The sequence below is a fragment of the Myotis daubentonii genome, chromosome 8 (genome assembly GCF_963259705.1).
Source record: "Myotis daubentonii chromosome 8, mMyoDau2.1, whole genome shotgun sequence".
NCBI classification, from domain to species: Eukaryota; Metazoa; Chordata; class Mammalia; order Chiroptera; family Vespertilionidae; genus Myotis; species Myotis daubentonii.
In genome coordinates this window covers 11113388-11136546 of record NC_081847.1, presented here as the reverse complement: position 1 = coordinate 11136546, position 23159 = coordinate 11113388, and the positions used below count along the sequence as shown (strand labels likewise).

General features: G+C 49.2%; 1 protein-coding gene across 9 annotated transcripts in view; it reads right to left on the bottom strand.

Annotated features, from left to right (window-relative positions):
• The window catches only part of ZFP64 (ZFP64 zinc finger protein), a 249068-nt gene extending 226750 nt beyond the window's left edge, over positions 1-22318 (bottom strand). For 2 of the 9 annotated variants that reach the window (XM_059705282.1, XM_059705281.1), the window contains exons 1-4: positions 21797-22029; positions 18638-18877; positions 4933-5094; positions 2528-2590 (exon numbers count right to left, since the gene is read on the bottom strand). In XM_059705282.1, the coding sequence (XP_059561265.1) occupies positions 2528-2590; positions 4933-5094; positions 18638-18877; positions 21797-21842 (511 nt within the window). In that variant the 5' untranslated portion in view covers positions 21843-22029. Of the gene's footprint in view, positions 1-2527; positions 2591-4932; positions 5095-18637; positions 18878-21796 lie in introns of all 9 variants that reach the window. The other 7 variants (XM_059705284.1, XM_059705283.1, XM_059705286.1 and 4 more) reach the window with 5 other exon arrangements.
• Between the last annotated feature and the right edge of the window lie 841 nt (positions 22319-23159).

Here is a 23159-nt window from a genome sequence, read left to right as displayed (position 1 = left end):
ACTCCTGCATGCCCCCTACTGGGGGCTGAGCCCACAACCGGTGCATGTACCCCGGCCAGGAATCTAACCGTGACCTCCTGTTTCAGAATAGGTGGACGCTCAACCACTTAGCCACACCGGCCAGGCAATACCCACATGATTTTTAAGGCTGAAGCATTTCACGTGCAGATGTACCGTGCATTACTGAACCGATTCCTTCCTTGGCCCCTGAGAAGAGTAAAATAGGTATGTGCATACTGATGTGGGAAGATGTCCCGCAGTAAACGGAAAACAGCAAGCTGCAGTGATGATGTATACAATATCACGCTGATCTTCGCCAAAAGGCTGAGAAGCTATCATATATACAATATTACCTTAGACAGAGATGAAAAAAGGAAATGGTTTGTGTGTCATAGGCTTGGTATAGGCATGCCAAAACCTAAGAATGAGACCCACTGGACGATTAAGACTGGTGACTTATGGGCACTGGGTAAGAAGGAGATGGGATGCGAGTTAGGATTTTCACTTTTACTTTATAGCAAATACGTAAATAACCAAGTGCTCATATCAACGTTGGCCCAAACTGATCACTACTATCATAGACTAAACATCTGGCATTCAAGAACACCCTAGTGTATTAAATATGACAATTTTATTATTAAAATGTTAATAGTCAAATTTAAATAACCAGGAGCAGTACTTTCTCATTATTGTCAGCTGTTAGGTGGCCCCTGGAGTCCCTGTCCGTGTGGCTGCAGCACTGAGCAGCTGCGGGCCGGCTCTGCTGGAACAGAGCCCTGCTACGCTTTTTTCCCGTTTTTTATTTTTTGTCAAATATAGTTTTATTGATGTCAGAGAGGAAGGGAAAGGGAGAGGGAGAGGGAGAGAGAGTGGGAGAGAGAGAGAGAGAGAGAGAGAGAGAGAGAGAGAGAGGTCAATGATGTGAGAGAATCATTAATCGACTGCCTCCTGCACACCCCACACTGGGATTGAGCCCACAACCCAGGCATGTGCCCTGACCAGGAACTGAACTGTGACCTCCTGGTTCATAGGTCGATGCTCAACCACTGAACCATGCCAGTCGGGTGAGCCCTGCTATTCTCGCTCCCGGCCATGTCCTCTCCTCTGAAAGTAACTAAGGTAAGTTTGCCTTCTTGTCAACTCTCCAACTTGAAGATGTTGGTGGACATACTGCAGTTATGTAGAAACTACTCTACAAACGCAAGCCTGGCTGACTGCATGTAAAAGATGCTTTCTGAGGATCTGCAGACACAGACTGAAGATCGTGGCCCTTACTCACATATACATATACTTTTTAAAAGATTTTTTAATTGATTTTTCTAGAGAGAGAGGATAGAGAAAGAGAGAAAAATCGATCAGCTGCCTCCTGCATGCCCCTGACCGGGAATCAAATCAGCTACCATTCAGTGCATGGGACGATGCTCAACCAACTGAGCCACACCAGCCAGGGCCTTACTTATATTTTTATAATGTTTCCCCAAACCTCATTAATAATTACAGCACTGTACTCATGCAATGATGAATATGTGACACTTGGCTGATGGAACTTCAGCACATGAAATCTGCGTGGAGAAATTCACTGCTTGTTACATTGAGAATGCTTACCAATACTTGAAACTTAATAACTGAACATGCTGATAATTAGAATAAATTCAGGTGACAGGTCACTGTGAGGTTGATAGGATCCGATGGTGGCCGCCAGTGTAATAAGGCAATCACTGGCCAGGGCCAAGGAGTATCAGAAACAACCGATCTTCCAAATCCTGAGGCTAAAATGTGGTCTTCAGGCAATTAGTGACACCTAAGCCAGATCTCAGTGGGTCTCTACCTTATACACTTATTTTTAAATTTATACATGTCTGTAGCATCGAATTAGGGGTATCTCATACTTTGTTAAAAAACAGTGTAAAGATGCAATTCCTTTTCCTTGCAGAAAATTGGGGAGACATAAAAGTAACATATTAAAGAAATTTAAAATCCCTAGAAATAATCACATTTTTCTTTTTCCACACACTGATTATTTTCTCTCCTTTTATAAAAAGTATTTATTTATGAAATCCCCCCTTCAAAATTGCATAAATAACACACTCCCTGCATCCAATGATACAGTGTAAAGATACATCAAAGAAATGTTACTATTCTTCCCCATTATTCCTCTCTTCACCAATCATCTCTCTCTCACACACAAACATCCACAGAGAGACACATTTATACGATCATCTCCTCAAAAATGACAAAAATAGGTGCATTTAAATTTTAATTCATTCTGGCAAATTAATTTTCCCAATGGCTGTAGCAGTTCACATTGCCACTAGTTAAGTTCGCTCACGTCTGTTTCAGTCCTGGATTTATTGCTTTAGACATTTTCTGCCAAAATCACGTGTAGGAACAGCATCTTGCTTTTATTTATTTGTGTGTGTAAGGCACTGAGGTTCTATGTCACGTCCTGTGTCTGACTTGTCTGGATCCCCAGCTCTTAGCACAGAGGACGTGTTCAGGGCGTTGGTGCCAAAGAAATGTAACTTACCTGTGTGGATTTTTAAGTGCCGCTCCATGTCCTTCATGCCATAGGCAGTCTTGAACTGGCAACCTTAAAAAGGCAAGGAGAGATTAATTATGAGACATCACCACTTTAGAGCGGAGAAACTTCCTCAGCCAAGCGATGAGAGTCACATAACCCCCCAGAAACAGGACACACAGGTGTCCCGTGCCCCCGACGTGATGAACCACGGTCATGACATCACTCCTGCACGTCCTGCCCACATCGCAGAGCCTAAGTCTGATCGGGAGGAAGCCTCAGACAAACCCAACGGAGGGACACGGTACCCAATAACTGGCCTGTACTTTGCACAAATGTCACGGTCATGAAAGGAAACGACACCCGAAAACTAAAGGCAATGCGTGATCCGGAACTGGATCCGGGACCAGGGCAAAAATGTTTTTCTTTTGACACAGAGACAATTGGTAAAATCTGAATAAGGTCAGTTATTTGACAACAGTGTGTATAAATGTGAATTTCCTGACTTTGATGATTGGACTGTGGTTATAGGAATTTCCTTGTTTCTAGGAAATACATATTGAGGGACAAAGGGACAGCATGTCTGCAACTTAGTCTAAAATGGTGTGAGGGGGAAAATATATAAATATACATGTATATAGGAAAAATGACAAATTACATGTAATATGTTAACATTTGGAAAATCTAGATGAAAGAACACAGAAAAATTTTCAAACAATTTATTATTATTTCTTAAATATATTTTTATTGATTACAGAGAGGAAAGGGGAGGGAGAGAGAGAGAGAGAAACATCAATGATAAGAGAGAAGCATTGATCAGTTGCTTCCTGCATGCCCTCTACTGGGGATCGAGCCTGCAACCCAGGTTATGTGCCCTGACTGGGAACTGAATTGTGGCCTCCTGGTTCATAACAACACTCAACCCTGAGCCACGCCAGCTGGGCTTGAACAATTTTTGTAACTTTTCTGTAATTCTGAAATTATTTCCAAATAAAAATTTGTGGGGTTTTTTGTGCAGTTTCTCTTTTAAACTAAAAAAAGAGCAATCTTTCTGGATATCTTCCTAAGCTACCGCACGACATGAAAAATTCACAGTCACCTGAAACTCACATGTCCCATTTCAAAGTCCCACGGCTGTGAAAGTCTCAAGAGCCTAGGTCAGCGGTTCTCAACCTGTGGGTAGCGACCCCTTTGGCGGTCGATCGACCCTTTCACAGGAGTCGCCTAAGACCATCCTGCATATCAGATATTTACATTACGATTCATAACAGTAGCAACATTACAGTTATGAAGTAGCAACGAAAATAATTTTATGGTTGGGTCACTGCCGGGAGCCGGTCCATGCTTGCTGTTTCAAAGGACCTGGCATATATGGCATACTGTTCTTAAAATGTTTGCTCACCTTCTTGGCACTATTTGTTTTAACAAAGGTCTCCTCTCTGAGAAAGGTTGTTTTCCCAGGTAGGGATTTTCCCCTGAAGTTAGGGAGGGAATAAAACACCTCAACTAAGTGCCAGGCGGGTAACTAATCACTTTAACTACAAACAATCATGCTTAAGCTACATAATCTTTACTCCCTGGGATGGAGATATGAAACGCCCTAACCTTTGTAATAGAGATTGATAGGATTGAATCAACTGGTATAAATATAGATGTAACAAGACAGCAAGACACAGAACTTAGAAGTCAGAACCAAGAGAGACAGAACCTAGGCACAGAACCTACACAGAACGTTCTCTGGAGACAGAAGAACTTCGCTGGAGAGAACATGGCAAAAGATCCTGGACAGAAACTGGCCTCAGAACCTAGAGACAGAACCTAGCGAGAGAACATGGCAAAAGATCCTGGACTGAACCTGACTACAGAAATTGGCAAGAGAACCTGACTAGAACCTGGTGACTGAACCTGGCTGGAGAACCTGGACAGAACCTGGCTGGAGAACCTAGCGAGGGAACATGGCTACAGAACCTGGCTGGAGAACCTGGGGAACCTAGCAAGAGAACATGGACACAGAACCTGGCTGGAGATCCTAACCAGAACTTTGCCGGAGATCCTGACCAGAACTTGGCTAGAGGTCCTGGCTAGGCTGCTGATCAACTGAACGCTATCTCCGTGTCATTCCTTCTTCGCCGACTCCGTCCACACCTTTGGGGACCCCTGGACCTGCTGGGGTTGGACCTCGGCAGGTCACAACATGAGGAGCTGTATTTAAAGGGCCAGAAGGTTGAGAACCGCTGTCCTAGGTACATGGTGACCCGGGATAGCGGAGGCAGGGCGTACGGGATGACGCAAATACGGGGCTCTGACGTGTAAGCCGGGGAGCTGGGAGCCCATCTACGTTGAGTTCAGGATGTAGGACCCTGGAACCTGCACATCACATCCTTCGCACAAGCAGGACACAAGGCTGCCTTTACCTGGGTAGCAACAGTTGAGCCTCTTCTGAGCAGGTGGGGCCGAGGGCTTTTTGGCACGTGACTTGGCGGGCAGAGAGATGACAGTGGCCGTCTGGTTCTCGTTGCTTTCCGCGGGCAGATACGTCTGGTAGCCATGCTCAAACACAAATTCTGGAGCCGAAACTGAAAGACAGGGTGGTTATTAATTTTCATAATATGAATACCCAACAGCTCTCCCTTTGGCCGGCCTGCCTCTCTAGAGCATGAACATGTTAAGCGGCTTTCCCAGCCTCCCTAGCTGCTTGGCAGTGTTCACGCGGCCCCGTTCCAGCCAGTGGAACATGGGAGATAGATGCTGAGGGTTCTGGAAGAGATTTCCTCCCAGATTCAGAGCAAACAAATGAGTGGGGGAAGAGAGACAGCGGAGGAATGCTCACTCCTGCTGCCCTGGTCACCCCACTTCCTGTCTTTGGACATGCTGGAGTGAGGATGTGGTGCCCGGATTTGTGGCAGCCATTCTGTAAGCACAAGGGAACAGCAAGAAAATCAGATGTTGGGCCAGAGTTCTGAAACCATCCAAACCCAGGCTTCCTTCATAAACAAGAAACGTCCCCGTTTTCACCAGGTTAGGTTTTCTGTTAATTCAGGCAAAGGCTTTAGGTACTTTTTTTTTTTTTTTTGGTTGTTTGTTAATCCTCACCGGAGGATATTTCTTCCATTGATTTTTAAAGTGGAAGTGAGGCAGGGGGGGTAGGAGTGGGGAGAAGGTGGAGGGAGGACACTGATGTGAGAGAGACACATCAACTGGCTGCCTCCTGCACACAACCCAGCTGGGGCCGGGGACTGAACCTGCAACCCAGATATGTGACCTGGAATCAAACCTGAGACCCTTTGGTGTGCGGGCCGACGCTCTAACCACTGAGCAACTCCGCCCAGGGTTTTACCACAAAAATCCTAACAAACAACTGGAAAGAAACTGATTGAAGAAATCCTGGGTAAAACTACTACAAGAACTCCCAAAACCACTCTTTAACACAAGTACTCCTAAAAAAGGAATTCTTGTATTCTCACTGAAGTTTTGAGGGAAAATGAAAAAAAAAAGGGGACCACACATATTTATCATTATACGAGATAAAACAGGTAGTCTCAAACTTCTTTATTTAAATCGACAGACTTCACATCATTACCTATTTGGGCTGTGGCTGAAGCAACAACATCTCTGCCACAGGTTTGAGGTGCTATATTTTCTCTTAACAAACATCTTCATTCTCTGAATGTAAGACATTATAGATTGTAAGATGTACCGCGACTTTGTGTATAACAGATTTTAAAAAGCCGCCAATTAAACACCTGACGATGCAGTGCTTTCATATTCCTCATTTTGTATCTAGTACTGATGTTCCTTAGAAATTTCGCACATGTGGCATGGGTCCTTTTAGAACTCCTTGGCTGTGTGGACCTCCACCCCCCGGACACCGAGGCAAGAATGACAACACCATCCTGATGCATGCCAAGGAACACCTGGTTCCACCAGCATCTGGTGTCTGAGTAAACCCCTGGCTTCCATCGTCCTCTGCCGGGGTTCTTGTTCCAGCATCAAGAAGGGCTCAGGAAATCTGGAGAAGGCTGTGCGTAGATTAAATAGGAGTCCAGAGACGAAAGGTAATTTTGAAAGGCATTGGGGGTCAGAGGAGCTTTAGCTACAGGAGCTAAGTTTTCCTTGTCTCAGGACCCCATGCGTTTTATTAACACAATTTGTCCTGAGGCGAGGCAGGGATACACACTTCAAAGGGTCAGGTTTTCGTATGCAGAGGCATTGTCAGAATGGGGAGAATTAGCCTACGGCTGTTCAGGTGTTCAGCCAGTAGGAGGCAATCACATGTAGATTAAGATGCCCTGAGCTGTCGGGCAGCAAACGATCAATTTAATGCAGCGGTTCTCAACCTGTGGGTCGCGACCCCTTTGGGGATCGAACGACCCTTTCACAGGGGTCGCCTAAGACCATTGGAAAACACATATATAATTACATATTGTTTTTGTGATTAATCACTATGCTTTAATTATGTTCCATTTGTAACAATGAAAATACATCCTGCATACCAGATATTTACATGACGATTCATAACAGTAGCAAAATTACAGTTATGAAGTAGCAACGAAAATAATCTTATGGTCAGGGGTCACCACAACATGAGGAACTGTATTAAAGGGTCGCGGCATTAGGAAGGTTGAGAACCACTGATTTAATGTATCCCGCTCAGGTTTGGGGGAATGCCATCAGCCATTCCCAGATTCAGCCCTGCTGTCATGCTGGAATTGGCTTCCGTTGTCCTCAACTGAAACAAACATGCAGAGGGAAGTGAAGCGGCTTTTGCTCAAAGTTGGCCAAACCATTCTGCAGGCGGATGTCCCGCCTTCATGCCAAGTCTCTCAGATGTGTCCATCGACCACACCTGCCTCTCCTGACGTCGTGTCCCATCTACTCCTTCGGCTTTGGCTCGGCTCCACTTCCTTTGCTCTGTTTGGACCCCAGCCAGCGGCACTGACCTACCTAGGAACTTGCTACAAAGGCAAATTCTTGGGCCTCACCCCAGCCTCTGGAATCAGAAACTCTGGGGTGGACGCAGCGCTCTGCGTTCTAACCATCTGCCCAGGTGAGTCTGAGCCTGAGCACCACTGGCGCAGGTGGCCCTTTTCCGTGCGTTCCAGCAGGAAGAGTTAGGCCAGCTTTGTCCAGGGGAGGCCACCCACCCTTCTTGTTGCTGCGTCTCAGGAACAAAGGGGCTGTTCCCCCAACGCAGACACGTGCTTCATCACGAGCAGACGGAGCCCCTACGACTGTTTCCAGGTATCTCTGGGAACACTTACTTTTCATCTTCAACCCGAATCATCACGCAGCATCTGGGAGACGTCCTAACCAGCAATGAAACTCGACGTGCATAGTTCCAGAAAAGGTTCACGACTCGGCCGAAGTGACCAAAATGGGCTCCATAGGCCAGCCGTGGGCAAACTACGGCCCGCGGGCCAAATCCGGCCCATTTGAAAAGAATAAAACTAAAAAAAAAAAAAAAAAAGACCGTACCCTTTTATGTAATGATGTGTACTTTGAATTTATATTAGTTCACACAAACACTCCATCCATGCTTTTGTTCTGGCCCTCCGGTCCAGTTTCAGAACCCATTGTGGCCCTAGAGTAAAAAGTTTGCCCACCCCTGCGCATAGGCTCAAGTTAGTTCACGGGTCCAGAGAGCACCTCGTTTGGGACTGCCTGTCGGCCGACAGCAATCTCGTTAATTCTAAGGTGCACCTCCCTGCAGGGGATCTTACACTGTAGCTTTGGCTGATGTGTCCAGGTCTAGCTGTTTACTGTGGGAGACCTCAGGCCAGCTGTGTGAGCCTCAGTTTCTCCTCCCTTATAAGCAGAGATAGTCACTGCGCCCACCTCATAAGGTTGTTGCAAAGGTTAACGAGAGAAGCAGACGCCAGGATGTGGCCATGCTCGAGTCTACAGGTGAACAGAACTGGGCAATGGCACAGATTCTCAAGGGGAGTTTGACCAAGACCCAGGGAGACCAACATCTCTGTTTGCCGGAGGGTGAGGGTCACCCAGGACATAGGGTTTGCGGTGCTAACTAGGATGGCTGGTCATGTTCACATGACCTCCTAGCTTTCTGCTCCACAGCTTTCTGTACAAAAAGAAGGCTGGCAGGTGTGTGTGGTGGGTGGAGGGAGGGTTGTGGGAGTGGCCAGGTCCCCCACAGGCCAGCTCAAGGAGTCCCTCAGTCCTCCCAGGAGGTGAATGCAGGGCCCCTGTCCTCTGAGCTGAGCGTGACTCCCGGGAGATGGGCGGGGCTTCGGCTCCTTACCTCCCGCCGGCCCCTCTCTTGTGAGCCTCAGCGCCCCAGGATTTCATGGCAAGTCACAGCAGAGGGGGCTCGCGGGAGGAATGTGGATATTAACCAGGTCGCAGAGGTGTGGCTTGCAAATACTTTCTCCCATTCCGTAGGCTGCCTTTCCAGGCTGCTGTTGCCTGTGATGCGCAGAAGTTTGATGCAGCCCCATTTGTCCATTCTGCCTTTGTTGTGTGGGGGAGATGGCAGGAAGCAAAGGGCCAGGCACCCAACTGCAGGGATCATTTCAGAGGCAGGGCTGCTCACACATAACATGTGAGTCACCCCAAACAGATGTCTCCTGGACGGGAAAGGGTTTGTTCAAGGGCTTGGGCTCCTAAGTCTTATCTTCTTGAGTCTCGGTTTCCTCACCTGAAAAACAGGGCGATTCCCATTCCTATCTCCTCGGGCTGTTGTGAGGATTAGAGCTCAAGCCTGTGAAACTGTTACTGCTATTGGCATTCTTCACGGATTTATTTAGCAAAAATTTACGAAGCACCTACTGTGTGCCAGGCATGGAAACACATCAGTGAGCCACAGGCAAAACCCCTGCCTTTAAGGAGTTGGTACTCTAGTTGTGAGTGTGCAAGCAAAAAAAAAAAAAAAAAAAGTAAATAAATACTCTACAGCTCAATGCTATGAAGACAAATACAGCAGGGAAGTGGGACAGGAAGTGCTGGAGGCATGCGACTTTAAGTAAGGTAATCCCAGAAGGCCTCAGTGAGGAGGTGACATTTCAATACAGAACACAGAAGCGTGTGATTATTAATCGTCTTCTGTTGCAGGTGTCTGGAATTCAACAGCCAAGTTACCCAGTCTTGTTGGAGCCTCCTGGATGGCTTTATCAGGCCCCCCACCCCAATTTCATCCCTCCCCCACACTCGGCTTCTTGCCATGGGACCTGCAGGCCCCACAGGGAAAGCCTTCAGGTGGCCTTGATCACGGAGGGGCTGCTTTGAGTGTCTGTGTGCAGTTTGGTGTTGGAGTAGCCACTCGTCCCCAGGGATGAGTGTGAGTGTGTATGTGCTGTGTGTGTAAACGCCAGGCTGACCTGGGACCAACCTCTGTCCCCACCCTCACTAGCTATGGGGTCTTGACCGAACCATGTCGCTGCTCTTCAGTTCTTTTGCCAGTAAAACGGGGATGTGAGCAGCGACCGGCACGCTCAGACCTTCCTGTCCCAGCAGACACCTGACAGGATAATCAGATCCGCTTGCCTTGGAATTAAGAATTGGGACTAAGACTGCGTTTTGGCTTGGACTTTCCTTCTGCAGAAAAAAGAGGCATAAAAAACTTGGGAGCTGTCACGCCGACAGCGCGCTTCTCCCCGTGTAACAAGCACACAGACCATCCTGAGATCTCTTTAAATGCAGATTCGGAGTCAGCAGCTCTGGGTGGGGCCGAGACTGGGTTTCTAACAAGCTCCTGAGCAGTGCGCCTGGTCCTCGGGCCACACTTTGAACCGTGAACATCCGAAATCCCAAATATATTTCTGGCTTCTGGTGTCCATCGCTTCTTACATTTTTATTTTTATCTTTTTAAAAATATTTTTTTATTGATTTCAGAGAGAAAGGAAGAGGGAGAGAGAAACATAATGAGAGAGAATCATTGATCAGCTGCCTCCTGCACGCCCCCAACTGGGGATCGAGCCCGTAACCCTGGGCATGTGCCCTGACCAGGAATCAAACCCGGACCCTTCAGTCTGCAAGTCAAAACTTTGTCTACTGAGCCAAACCGGCTAGAGCAGTGGTTCTCAACCTTCTGGCCCTTTAAATACAGTTCCTCATGTTGTAACCCAACCATAAAATTATTTTCATTGCTACTTCATAACTGTAATGTTGCTACTGTTATGAATCATAATGTAAATATCTGATATGCAGGATGGTCTTAGGCGACCCCTGTGAAAGGGTTGTTCGACCGCCAAAGGGGTCGCGACGCACAGGTTGAGAACCGCTGGGCTAGAGCCACTTTTTTTTTTTTTTTTAAAAAACAACACATATTTTTATTGATTTCAGAGAGGAAGGGAGAGAGAGAAACATTAATGATGAGAGCGTATCATTGATTGGCTGCCTCTTGCGCACCCTCTACTGGGGATTGAACCCAAAACCCGGGCATGTGCCCTGACTGGGAATCGAACCATGACCTCCTGGTTATAGGTCAACGCTCAACCACTGAACCACACCAGCTGGGCAGTATCGCTCTCTTTTGAGTTCCAGCCACATCCTTGCCCTTGGTCCTCAGTGACTCCCTATTCCCTTCTAAATAAAAGCCTCCTCTCGGGCTTAAACTACGACAGCCAGAGCAGGGGTCTGTCACAGGCAACCAACCAACTGTCCTCCCTAACACAAAGTGAACCCGCACTAGACTGAGAATTCACTGAACAGGAACAAAAAACCCACCACTACAAGCGGAATGGAGCTTCCTTCCCACTTCCCACACCCCCTTTCCTCTCCGAGTGCTGGGCTCACTTATTCATTCAGATCTCTGAGCACCTACTATGTGCCAGACGCCGATGCCAATAGATTTCCTTCCTTTCTCCCCTTTTCCTGGTCTGGTGGTTCTCAAATTTGATCATGTACCAGAGATTCTGATGGAGATATCAGGGGTAAAGTCTGGATATCTTTATAGCTATATTTTTAAACTAGATTTTTATTGATTTCAGAGAGAGAGAAACATCAATGATGAGAGAGAATCACTGATCAGCTGCCTCCTGCACACCGCACACTGGGGATCCAGCCCACAACCCGGGCATGTGCCGTGACCAGGAATCGAACTGTGACCTCTTGGTCCGGGCATAGCTAATTATCTCTCTCTATCTCCCTTCCTCTCTCTGAAATCAATAAGAACATATTAAAAAAACAACAAAGAATTAGCTAGTATTATTGTTGCCACGTTGTATGACAAATCATTACATAGTTTGTCTTACTGCGTCACTCATGTGCTCAACAACCTTCAGTGGCTCCCCAGCTCCTTCAGAAAAAAGGCCAGAGATGAAGCATGGCTCCTACCACTACTCCCCGGGTCATCTCTGGGCACGGTTATCAGATCTTGCCTCGAGCTGCCCCACCCGCAGACCACCATCAGGAAATGCCCCCTTCCCACCATCTTCTTCCCAAAGGCAGGTGATTCTTTCAAGACGACTCATACGTTTGACCTCACAGTATTTTCCCTGGCTTTCCCCTGGGGACTAACTACTCCTTTTACTTTCCGACAAGGCTGTGCTCATCCCACATGGCTGGGCGTGCATGTCTCACACCTCGGTCCTGCTCCCCTGCTCACGGGCTTGGAAGTCTCCAGGGGTGAGCATCTCCATTTCTCGGCTCCAGCGTCTGGCGCACAACAGGCCCAGAGCTACTGTCCCTGGGCCCTGGGATGGGGCAGGCGCCTGGCCTTGTGCTTCATGCCCGTTAATGAACTTCATCCTTACAGCTGAGCGCCCGCTCCTGTTCTCACTCGGTAACTGCTTCTCTGAGCGCCTGTGAGGGGCCAGGCCTGCCTGCAGGGAGACTGACAGTCTAGTAAACTAGAAGTTAAACCACTCATCAATGGCTCACAGGCCTAACAAGCCCTCAGATTCTTTTTTAAGGCTTTCAGACCAACGAGGTGAGTTTGTTCTTCCCTATGTCAATGTCCTCTGGCCACAGACCAGGGGCACACCTGCAGGTGACTAAGTTTATTATTACTCACTGCAGGAGGGAACCCTCAGACCATGGGAGCCATGGAGTCTGTGACAGGGTGCTGGAAAGGACTCAGATTTGGGGCTCATGCTAGGTAATTTTGGGGGAGGGTTCAAGGAAGCCTGCATTGGAAGCTGCCAGAAAGTGGGGGAGCCTGGCCGGCGTGGTTCAGTGGTTAAGCACCAACCTATAAACCAAGAGGTCATGGCTTGATTCCCAGTCAGGGCACAGGGGTTGCGGGCTCAATCCCCAGTAGGGAGTACGCAGGGGGCAGTCCATTGATGTTTCTCTCATCATTGATGTTTCCATCTCTCTCTCCCTCTCCCTTCCCTCTCTCTCTCTCTCTCTAAAAAAAGAAAGAAATCAATAAATCATATTTAAAAATAAAAGAAAAAGTGGGGGAAAGACTGTGATTTGACATCATAGTAAATATTACCAAGCAGTGGAGGAGGCTAAAACTGTAACAGGTAGAGAAGCAGGCGTTGCTCAGATCAGTGTGGGGGATGTTTGCTATTTTTTGGTGCCAAACGATGACGAAGGCATTTTTTTTTTCCAGTTCCTCCATGGTCACAGTGGCCCTGACCAGGTTGATGCTCTGTGACACTGTTAATGTTCGACAGAACAGCCTGGCCTGGGAGAGCCAGCCTGGCTCCTAGCAACACCAAGACCTCCCGACGATGGCTCCCAGCTGTCTGGCCGCTTTCCTCTCTCAGCTGGCTGCCCACGGCCCTCCCACCCTCCATCTGCTGCATCCACCACACTGCCAGACCCCCAACAGCAGCCCACTTCACTTCTCCGGCTAAGTAAAAACTGCCTGTCACCAAGTAACTGGTCAGTTACGACTGCGGTGAGTGCTAGGTGGGAGGCAGTGAGAAACCTCATCTCAGGAGTGGCGGGAGGGGAAATCACGGCTAGCTTCTAGGTGGAGGTGACTTTTAACCTGGAACCTGAAGAGTGAAAACTAACCAAAGGAGATGAACAGATCATTCTAGGTCAAGTGATCAATTCAACTAGTATTGGCGGGGGACTTGCCATGAGCCAGGCCCGGTGCCGGCATTTTCTGGGTGCTGTATAGTTTTCGCAGCCCGATTCACTGAACAAGAGCTGACACTGACAGTGCAAAGTGTCCCCCATGCAGAAGCCCTACAGCCGGGTTAGAACCCCCAAGGTGACTGCAACCCCAGCACCTCCGTGTTACAGCTGGGGAAGCAGAGACACGGGGCCAAGTGACCTGCCCACGGTGACCGCAAGTGCTCACGGCAGGAGCTCCGCCCCGTCCGGCTCAGGGCCCCGAACTTGCCATTTACTCCTGCCCCCACTTTAAAAATGAGACACCCAGAGTCCTTGGCTCCTCCGGCCCCATGCAGCCAAGACTCGAACCCAGGCCCCTGCCTCCAAAGCCCCACGATTTTAAGCCAGAACTTAGAAAATGCACGTGGGATGCTATTTCCCCCCCACCAGCACCAGCAGCTAATTTTACTGCTCCTACAGGCAAGTTCTTCAATCCAATGTGAAGCAGGAAGCTTCTAAAGTACCGGCAGAGAATACATGTTACTGTACACCCAGCTAGTGTAGGACAGAGAGACCCAGGAGCTGAGTGACGAGGAGGTCGGCTTCATCAAGGACCAAAGAGCGAGAAATAAGCCTGGACCGCGTCCGGGGGGGGGGGGGCATCTGGAGAGAGCTGCCGGTGTCAGGGTTCGGGCTGTGGCCTCGGGCGGGGAGGGGCTCTCCCACCTGGCTGAGACCGGAATCCCCCGGGGAGCTTGTTAAGCACCAGGTGCCTGCGCCTCAGCGAGAGGTGCAGCTCCAGGAGGCGGAGGCCAGGCACCGGGGTCCTTAATAAGCTCCCTGGGGACTCCAGTCCACAGGCAGGTCCATAGGCAGGTCTGGGCACCGTCATGGGTGGGACACTGATGCCCCGGTGTAGGGGGAGCTGGGCCCAGAAAACCAAACTAAACTGTGTGAAAGAAAGGAAACCCGCAAGATTCCGCTTGTTTTGTGGCACAGGCGCAGGAACGATTGGAAAGGGCAGCCGAGTCGGGCAGAAAAGCAGCAGATCTCACCATCTGTTCATTCACCTCCTCGTTAAGAAAATCAGTCATTTGCTGAGTCCCATCCCTCTGCCCCAGGTCCTTTCCGTGGATCGCTGCAGAATCCTTACAATACCTGGTGCTAACTCTATGCCCTAATCGTGTTAGGTACCATAATGATCTCTTTGTACAGAGGAGGAATTATTTTTTTTAATCCTCACCCGAGGGTACTTTTCTACTGCTTTTAGATAAGAGTGGAAGGGAGGTGTGGGGAGAAGACATGGGGGAGAAAAACATCAATGTGAGAGACACATCCATTGGTTGCCTCCTGCACAAGCCCCTACCGGGCCGGGGACCCAGCCTGCAACCAAGGTACGTGCCTTTGAACAGGAATCGAACCCGAGACCCCTTGGTGTGCAGGCCGACGCTCTAACCACTGAGCACACCAAGGAGGGCCAGATGAGGAATATTAATCAGAGCATGTAAGTGACTTGCCCGGTCCAGGGCTGTGAGGCGTTAGACGGCGATGCGAGTCCAGCTCAGAGCTCGGAGCTGGGCGCTCCCTTTGACATGTGCAGTGGGCGCCACCATGAGTTGGGAACGAAGAGGACTCCAGGTCTGGCCCGAGCGTACAGGCACAGCGTGAGTGAAGGAACGTGGGCGGTGGAAATGCTGAGATGGATGTCATCGGGCCAAGAACTAGGAGGACAGAGGAGCCATTGGGTGTGGGGTCAGTTTCACTGATGAATGTCACTTGGACAGTGAGTGGTTCATTTACTCAACCCAGAATGAGCACCCTCCTGCCCAGCACCTTCTTGGCAGCCCTGTGTGGCTGCCAAGGGACAGTACTGGCGGGGGACCTGTTCCCTCTGCCTGAGACACGTGTTCCCTCTGCTAAGAGCCACTTAGCCCCGTGTCTCCGCTTCCCCAGCTGTAACACGGAGGTGCTGGGGTTGCAGTCACCTTGGGGGTTCTAACCCGGCTGTAGGGCTTCTGCATGGAGGACACTTAGCACTGTCAGTGTCAGCTCTTGTTCAGTGAATCGGGCTGCGAAAACTATACAGCACCCAGAAAATGCCGGCGCGGGGCCTGGCTCATGGCAAGTCCCCCGCCAATACTAGTTGAATTGATCACTTGACCTAGAATGATCTGTTCATCTCCTTTGGTTAGTTTTCACTCTTCAGGTTCCAGGTTAAAAGTCACCTCCACCTAGAAGCTAGCCGTGATTTCCCTCCCGCCGCTTCTGAGATGAGGTTTCTCACTGCCTCCTACCTCCCTGTCCCTCTGTGGCCCAGCTGCCTCTTGCAAGCCCTGAGTGCAGCCCTGACCTCATTCATGGTGCTTATGGTTCAGTGATGGGGCAGACCTTAAGGTTCATGCCTACATAATCATTGAGTTATGGGGACCTGACCTGGTCTGAGAGAATAGTGTATGAGTGTGATATTAAGGAGGGGGGTTGGAGGAAATGCCTCTAGGTGCAGCTCTGAGGATGCCTAAGAACTAAGTCAGTTCCAGGCAGAGGAACAACACGCACGGCAGCTCTGAGGCCAGAGGAATCCTGGCTCCTCTGGAAAACAGAAAGGTGTGCGTCGCGGCTGCTGCAATTCACAGGGGAGGGGATGTTCCAGGATAAGCCAGATGCTCTGTGTGCAGACAGTTATGAACCTTAAACTCTTAGGCTGAGCTGGCGTCAGCCAGGCAAAGACAGGAAAGGTATTTCAGGCAGAGGGAACCTCATAGGCAAAGGCTCAGAACACAGAAGGATGTAATGATTGGAACACAAATGAAGTGTGGGCCTCGACGCCTTCTCACACTGTGGCACCACGGCATAGCGTGAGGGGACCGGGCGTCTGCTTCTGAGGACAGGGAGCTGAGTCTGCAGAGAGAAGGCGCCCGGGGCAAGGGCCATGATACCTGAGTCCCAGGACCGTCCTGATCCTGTGGTGGGACCCTGGCCATCTCTCAGCCACATCTACAGCTACACTGGTCTAGCTGTAGGATGAGAAGGTTGCACCAGGCCCATCTCCAACGTGTATTTTAGGTTTCAAATGTTCTTGGTGACTTCCTCTAAAATAATAATTAAGATAAACTCTGGAGAGAGTGGGAAGACCTCGAGGTATTATTATTAAGGTTTGTGAGGTGACCAGTTAATGATATTTCAATGTTTTAAAAACTCAGCAGAAACACTATTTTGGGTGCATTAGGGAAACAACTGCAGAACTTTGCTTACTACCAACAAATTCAAACATCACAGCAACATATATTCGATGAAGAGAAAGTAGGTGGTGTTCTCCACGCCTCAGCTCCAGATGAACTATCTGGTAAACATGAGAATATGCTAAAAAAAAAAAAAAAAAAAAAAAAAAAGCCTGTGGCTCAGCCAGGCGCACAGATGTGTTTTGTTTGGCCATCAAAGTTGCAAAGTTTGGGAAGTTTCACAGTTGGTTGGTTTCTCTGAAAAACTCAAGTATCTGGTTGCATCCAAAGAGCAGCTATCTCTGCTTTGCCACAGTCCTCACCATTCCCTAATGTGCACAGTTTACATTCCTCTCATTAGTATGACCTGCCTCACTCCTGTTCTAGAAGCTGCCCTTGAACATAATGATATATATGTATGCATCTGTATGAGTTTTACACGTTGAGATTTTTCTCTGTCTGCATATAGATCTCGCTCCCCTTTTCAAGGCCAAGTTTTACTCCACTGTCTGAATCTCTGATATTGATTTATCTAATTTCCTCTTGTTGTAGACATATAAAAGTTCCACTTTCTTTATAGTATGCGCTATAAGTTTTACAGGATAAATACCTGCGAGTGGACTTACGGGGTAAATGTGTTTTATGTACATTTTGAAATGTGAAAGATCTGAAATCTAACATTAAAAACTCAAAAGATACCACAACATCACCCAGGTTATGTGAATTTACCTCCCCAGGAAGGGGAGCAGCTCCTCCCCCTAAGCCTTGTCGACAGGCATGTCTTTCACTGCTGAGGCAGCAAGCATACTTCCCTGCTGGTGCCTCTTGTCTAGCACCTATTATTGCCTTTGCCGACTTTTCCACTTGGTTCTTTTTCTCGACGTCACTGATTTTTAGGAGTTCTTTACATATGACGAACATTAGGCCTTAGTCATATATGTTACAATACTCTTCTCCAGTTGTCTTTAGACTTTTCAATACATTGTTTTTACTTTGGAAAAATTGCAAGTTAATCTGCAGCTACTTACATGCTTCTTTTTCTTTGGGGGTGGTGGTGGTGGGTGGTGTCCACAACCTGTCTTCTTTGGTAGGCACAGCATTTTTTTTTTTTTTTAATTTAAAAATGTGAATGCCTTTAGCTAAGGAATACATTCTCCAATTCCCCACAGGACCCCACAATGTCAGTACTAACTCATAAATGGGTTACTTCATATTTGTAAAGTTATCTGTCTGACCCCTTAAGACAGGTTATATAGGTGTAAGTGTAGGTGTATGTGTGTGTTTGTGTGCGCGCATGTGTCTGTGGGTACACGTGTGTGTGTGTCTGTGTGTATAGTATTTACTCTGGGACATTTATGGTTTCATCATACACAGTTAAATTTGGGATCCATCTACAGTTTATTTTTGGTGGAGTGAACGGATACCACCCAGAACTGGGATGAACTTTTCTGTTTTCCTGGTTGTACCCCAGGGGAGGGAGGCATCAATGCCTGCTTATAGGGTTAAAAACAGGCAAAAAAAAAAAAAACACCCCTCTTTTTTTATCTCTTAATACAAATAATGCAAATGTGAAGACCACATACATATTCCCATCACCCAGAATAGCTATCTTTTTTTTTTTTTTTTTTTTAACAGCAATGCATTTCCTGCGAGTATTCTTCCTCTTAGAATTAGGTTTTTGCTTTAGAAACTTGTTTTTTAAATTTTGTTTTGTTTAACATGTGACAACATGTTTAACTGCTAACACTTAATATTTTAACCCAGCCGTTCCCAAACCCTGCTGGGCGGCTGGCTTCCCAGTGGAGCTTGTTAAAAATAATGAACCAGCAACCCTAGCGGGTGAACCCTGGGAAGCTATATTTTTCACAAGTTCCGTGGCGGCGCCTGGGACATGGCCCACTTTGCCCGGCTCCCCATCCCCCCGCCGTACCTGTGATGGTCTGGGTCTCCGAGGTGATGGTCCTGGTGGTGGTCTGTGTCTGGGTGGCAGGCACCGTTTCCTCGGAAACGAACTGGACGGTGCTGGGCGCCGCCCCGGTCGTGCTGGTCAGCTGGCAGCCACTCTGCTTGTGAGCTACAAAGGCGTCCAAGTTGTTAAACTGCTGCTTGCAGATGCCACAGATATGGATGTCGGGGGTCAGCTCGACCAGCACCGTTGTGCCCCCAGGAACTCCATGGGACAAAGGGAAAGCGACAGATTAATCCCAAACAGTGTGAAATCACAATACAAACCAAACCCATGTAGGAAAACAGGGCATGGTGGCAGACATGGCTAGTTGCCGGCTCAATGTCCATTCCACTTCCCTCTTCTTCCTTGCACACAGGTTTCCGAGTCTGTCCTAGCAGTAACGCACCCAGACCCAAGTAATGGCTCCTAACACATTTTTGTCCTTAGGGGCACGAGTGGCGTTTTACAGGAGAATGTTCTTTGATATGCGTGTCTGCCCTGCACTTCGAAAAATCAGCAGCCATCTACCCGCCCAGCTAAAGACTGGTTGTACCTCTTTTTCCCCCTCATAAGGATTAAAAAGATAATCAAACAAGAAAAAAAAAAGAAAAAAAGAATGGTTGTACTTCCCAGTCATGAAAACGAATCCCTCCACATTTCCAAATCCTATCCACCCGCCACCCGCCCCCCTAATTGTAAGAGCCACCACTCTAAATAATGTTGGTCCCCTCCGTACTTCGGAACCCCTGCAGCACACTGCTAAAGGAGTTTCTGGAGAAAGTTTGGCTTTCATGATAAAAAGGGATCAGGCATTTTCCCTTGAATGCAGATGTGATAACAGGGGCTTGTGCAGCCATATTGTAACTATGAGGAAAATGTTGAGATGCCTACAGATGCTGGTCCTTACTTCACTGATCGCCTGAATCAACCAATTGCAGACTTCTCATTAGGCTAGGGGCATTGTCTCCCGAGTAATGATGCTAAGTAGTAATACTGTGTTACTTTATAAAGTACCCACCACAGTACCTGGCACTATATTAGAAAGGGGTATGTAATGCTTATTGAATAAAGAAACACTACTAATTAATAAGTCTCTAACATGAGAACCTTAATTTTTATTTTAAAAATTTACTTTGTCTTCTTCTAAGGAAACTCATGTTTATAACAGAAAATTTAGAAGAGAAGCAGTATGTGTATCACGAACATTACAAAATATTTTCTTCCATTCATCTTCAGTTAAAAATTGTTTTTAATTGAAAATTGTTTAAGATCATAACGTATTGTAAAATTAATCTTTTCCCCACATAAGATCCCATAAGCATTGTGCTACATCTTTAAAATGTATCTGTGAATATAATTATGTAATAACACATTCACATTATTTCATGTTCCCCGTGCTTCTTAAATTTCAGTAATAACTAGGTCTTTATATTATTCCTAACTTTTCCCATGCCTAAACGATATGAGAAATATTTTGCGCATATATGGCTGGCATCCATGTATCAATTTCCTGAAAAATTCAAAGTCAGTTCCATTATGTTCAATTTCCCCCAAGTCTAACTAAGACAAGAGATCTTTGTGGGGAAATACAATGAGGTGGACCGCTGCGGAGAGGTGCTCCGAGACGGGGCGTGGCAATGCCTTATCAGCCATCCTGCACTTAAGTACTTTGAAGTCAATGGATTGGGAGGAAGGAGGCCTTTCCTTCAAAACCTGCCCCGCGGCTGCTGAGGTGCTCCTGGGACTAACTGGAAACAAGGGACCAAGAGATGGAGGGACCTGCATCGCAGACGGTTCTGATGCCCAGGATGAAATGGGGAGAAGTTTCTGCTTCACAGCCTGGTTAAGAGGCTTCAATGAGATGGTGCTTGTAAAAGGCCAACGCAGGGGTCCCCAGCCCCCAGCATGTCTCCTGGTTGGGTTATGACGGAGGGACCCCACTTGAATTTGCAAATCTGAAAATCTGGAATGATAAAACATTACCTACCTTTGCACTTGTAGTGAGAATGAACTGAGACAAAAAACAAAAACAAAACAAAAACAAACAAACAAACAAAAAAAACTCTGGGCACAGCTCGTGCTCACCACCAGCAAAAAGAATTTATTTTTCTTTGCAAAGTTCTCCAAACCTGTTTCAGCATCAGAATGACCTGGGGAGGTGGGCTAGGAGTTAAACATGGACACATCTGAGTCCCACTTCCGAGAAAGGCCGTAAAGGAAGAGGGGTGAAGGGTGAAGGGGGGCTGGGGTTTAGGAAAATCTGTGCTTTTCACAAATTATGCAAATGACATACCCTGCCAAGTTGGGGAGCCAAAGCCTCCCAAACTGTTAACTAGGAACAGCTAAGCGCTCACTATGTGCCAGGTGTGTGCAAACCCTTGTGCCAGGCGTTCTCAAACTTCACGTGCTCCCGAATCTCCCAGGAAAGGGCGGGTCTCTCCCGCTCCATCATCCCTCCGGCAACCCAGCCTGACCAGAGGGGTGGGGCCCCGGGAGCTTTCTGCTTTTTAAAATAAGCGCCCGCGCTCCCAGGTGGCTAGCGTGCGCGCAAGTCCCTGGACCACACTTTGGGAAACAATGCTTCGGGCGAAACCAGGGGCTGCTTGTCTCCTAAGGAAAATAAAAACGAACCCCAAACTCCGAGGAACGACGACGGCTCCATTCCCCATTCAAATCTCCACCTTTAATGTGGACAAGGCTTTGCAGTCGGGCGGCAAGCAAGCCCCGCCGGCCAGACCTCGTGAGACCCTCCGATCCCCACACTTCAAGGATCTGGGGCCACCGAGGCAGAAGTTTTCCCACCAGCGTCGCAGCGGTTACCCCAAATCTCCCCAACTCCACGGGGGTGGGGGAGGGGACCGGGAAAGGTCCCAAGGGGGTGGCGATTGTCTGAACGGCATGCCCTCCCCCATCGCCCCCTTCCAAGGGGTCTGCGGAAGCGGAGAGCGCCCCCAGCCTGGCGCCGCGTAGGGTGCTCGCACCCCAAAGCCACCCCGGCGCCTCCCGCCCAGCGCGCCCGCCGCGGTCCCCGGGACGCAGACACGGCGTCACCCCGATTTCGGGGCCCCGGGCCTGCTCGCTGCGCGCGGACGGGCCTGGGCCGGGGCCCCGGAGCGCGCACGGCGCCCGGGAAGCACTTACTTTGCACGGAGCCGGGGAAGCTCTCGCCCTCGCTGGTCGCGTTCATGGCCGCAGACGGAGGGTCCCGGCCGGTGCTGGGGTGGGGGGCACTGGTCTACATGGTAGAGGGCTTTTCCTTTATTTTTCCACACCCCCCCGCCTTCCTTCTCCCAACTCCGGCGGCGGGAGGACGGATGTAAAGCGAGCGCCACTTCCGCTGCCTAGAGGGCGCTCGGCCCGGCGCCGCGGCCCGGCTGCGGAGCGGCTCCAGGGCGCTGCGCACAGCCCGGTACCCGCCGGCCCCGGACGCGCGGGCCCGAGGGACCTGGACGGCGCACTGGAGTCCGGGAGGGTAGGGTGGACACGGGTGGGAGGGCTGTGCCCACTCCCGCAGCCCTGCGGTCCGGGCCGATGCGTTCGGCCTCCCCTGCTCGGGCGCCTTTGCACCTGCCACCCTGGGCGCCGGGTCCCCGAGGTGGCCCGGCAGCCGCGCCGCTGGGAGGGGGGTTGGGTGGCGGAGAGGCCGCCTCGGGCTGCAGTTCTGGGTGGGCGCTGCTGTGGGCCTGGGAGGAAGCCCGCTGAGCGTCAGCGCGCAGCTCATCCGAGGGCTGGTGGGGGCCGGGCCAGACTGGTGCCATAAAGAGGACCGCGATCATGCAGATGAGACTGACACCTGGGACCGGACTCGGAAGGGCCCTGCCCCAGAGGCCCGCAAGCCTTCCGGGCACAGCCACCTGGAGGGTTTGTCAGAGCACAGGCTGCTGGGCCCGCCCGAGTTTCCGAGTCAGTAGGTCTGGGGCGAGGCCCGGGAACGCGCATTTCTAAGTTCCCAGGGGAAATCCCTGCTCAGACCATCCCTGGCTTGTTCAGTCTGATACTGCGGCCCTCCTCCCCCTCCCGGCCGCCTTGCCTCCCTCCCTCTGCTTTGTCTTTCTTCTTAGAACTCATTTTATCCAACTTCATGCTACCTGGAGTCTGTCTGTCCAGGGCAGTGGTTCTCAGCCTTGGCTGCACATGTGAATCACCTGGGAATCTTTTTAAAATCCTCATTTCCGGGCCTCACCCTCCGGAAATTCTGTTTCTTTGTTATGGGGTGGGGCCACAACATTAGTGACAAAGAAACAGAATTTCCGGAGGATGAGGCCCAGAAATCAGGATTTTAAAAAGATTCCCAGGTGATTCTAATGTGCAGGCGAGGTTGAGAACCACTGCTCTTGTTTATAAGTATTTGCAATGTCCCAGGCACTGGGCTAGACCTTGGAGGTGCAGGGGTGATCCAAAAAGAGAGTTTTGGGAGTGGCTAGCGATGCTCATCAGATCAGCAGGGTTCTTGCTTGACAGTGGTAAGGCCTCAGAAGACATAAAACACCGATGTGATCGTGGC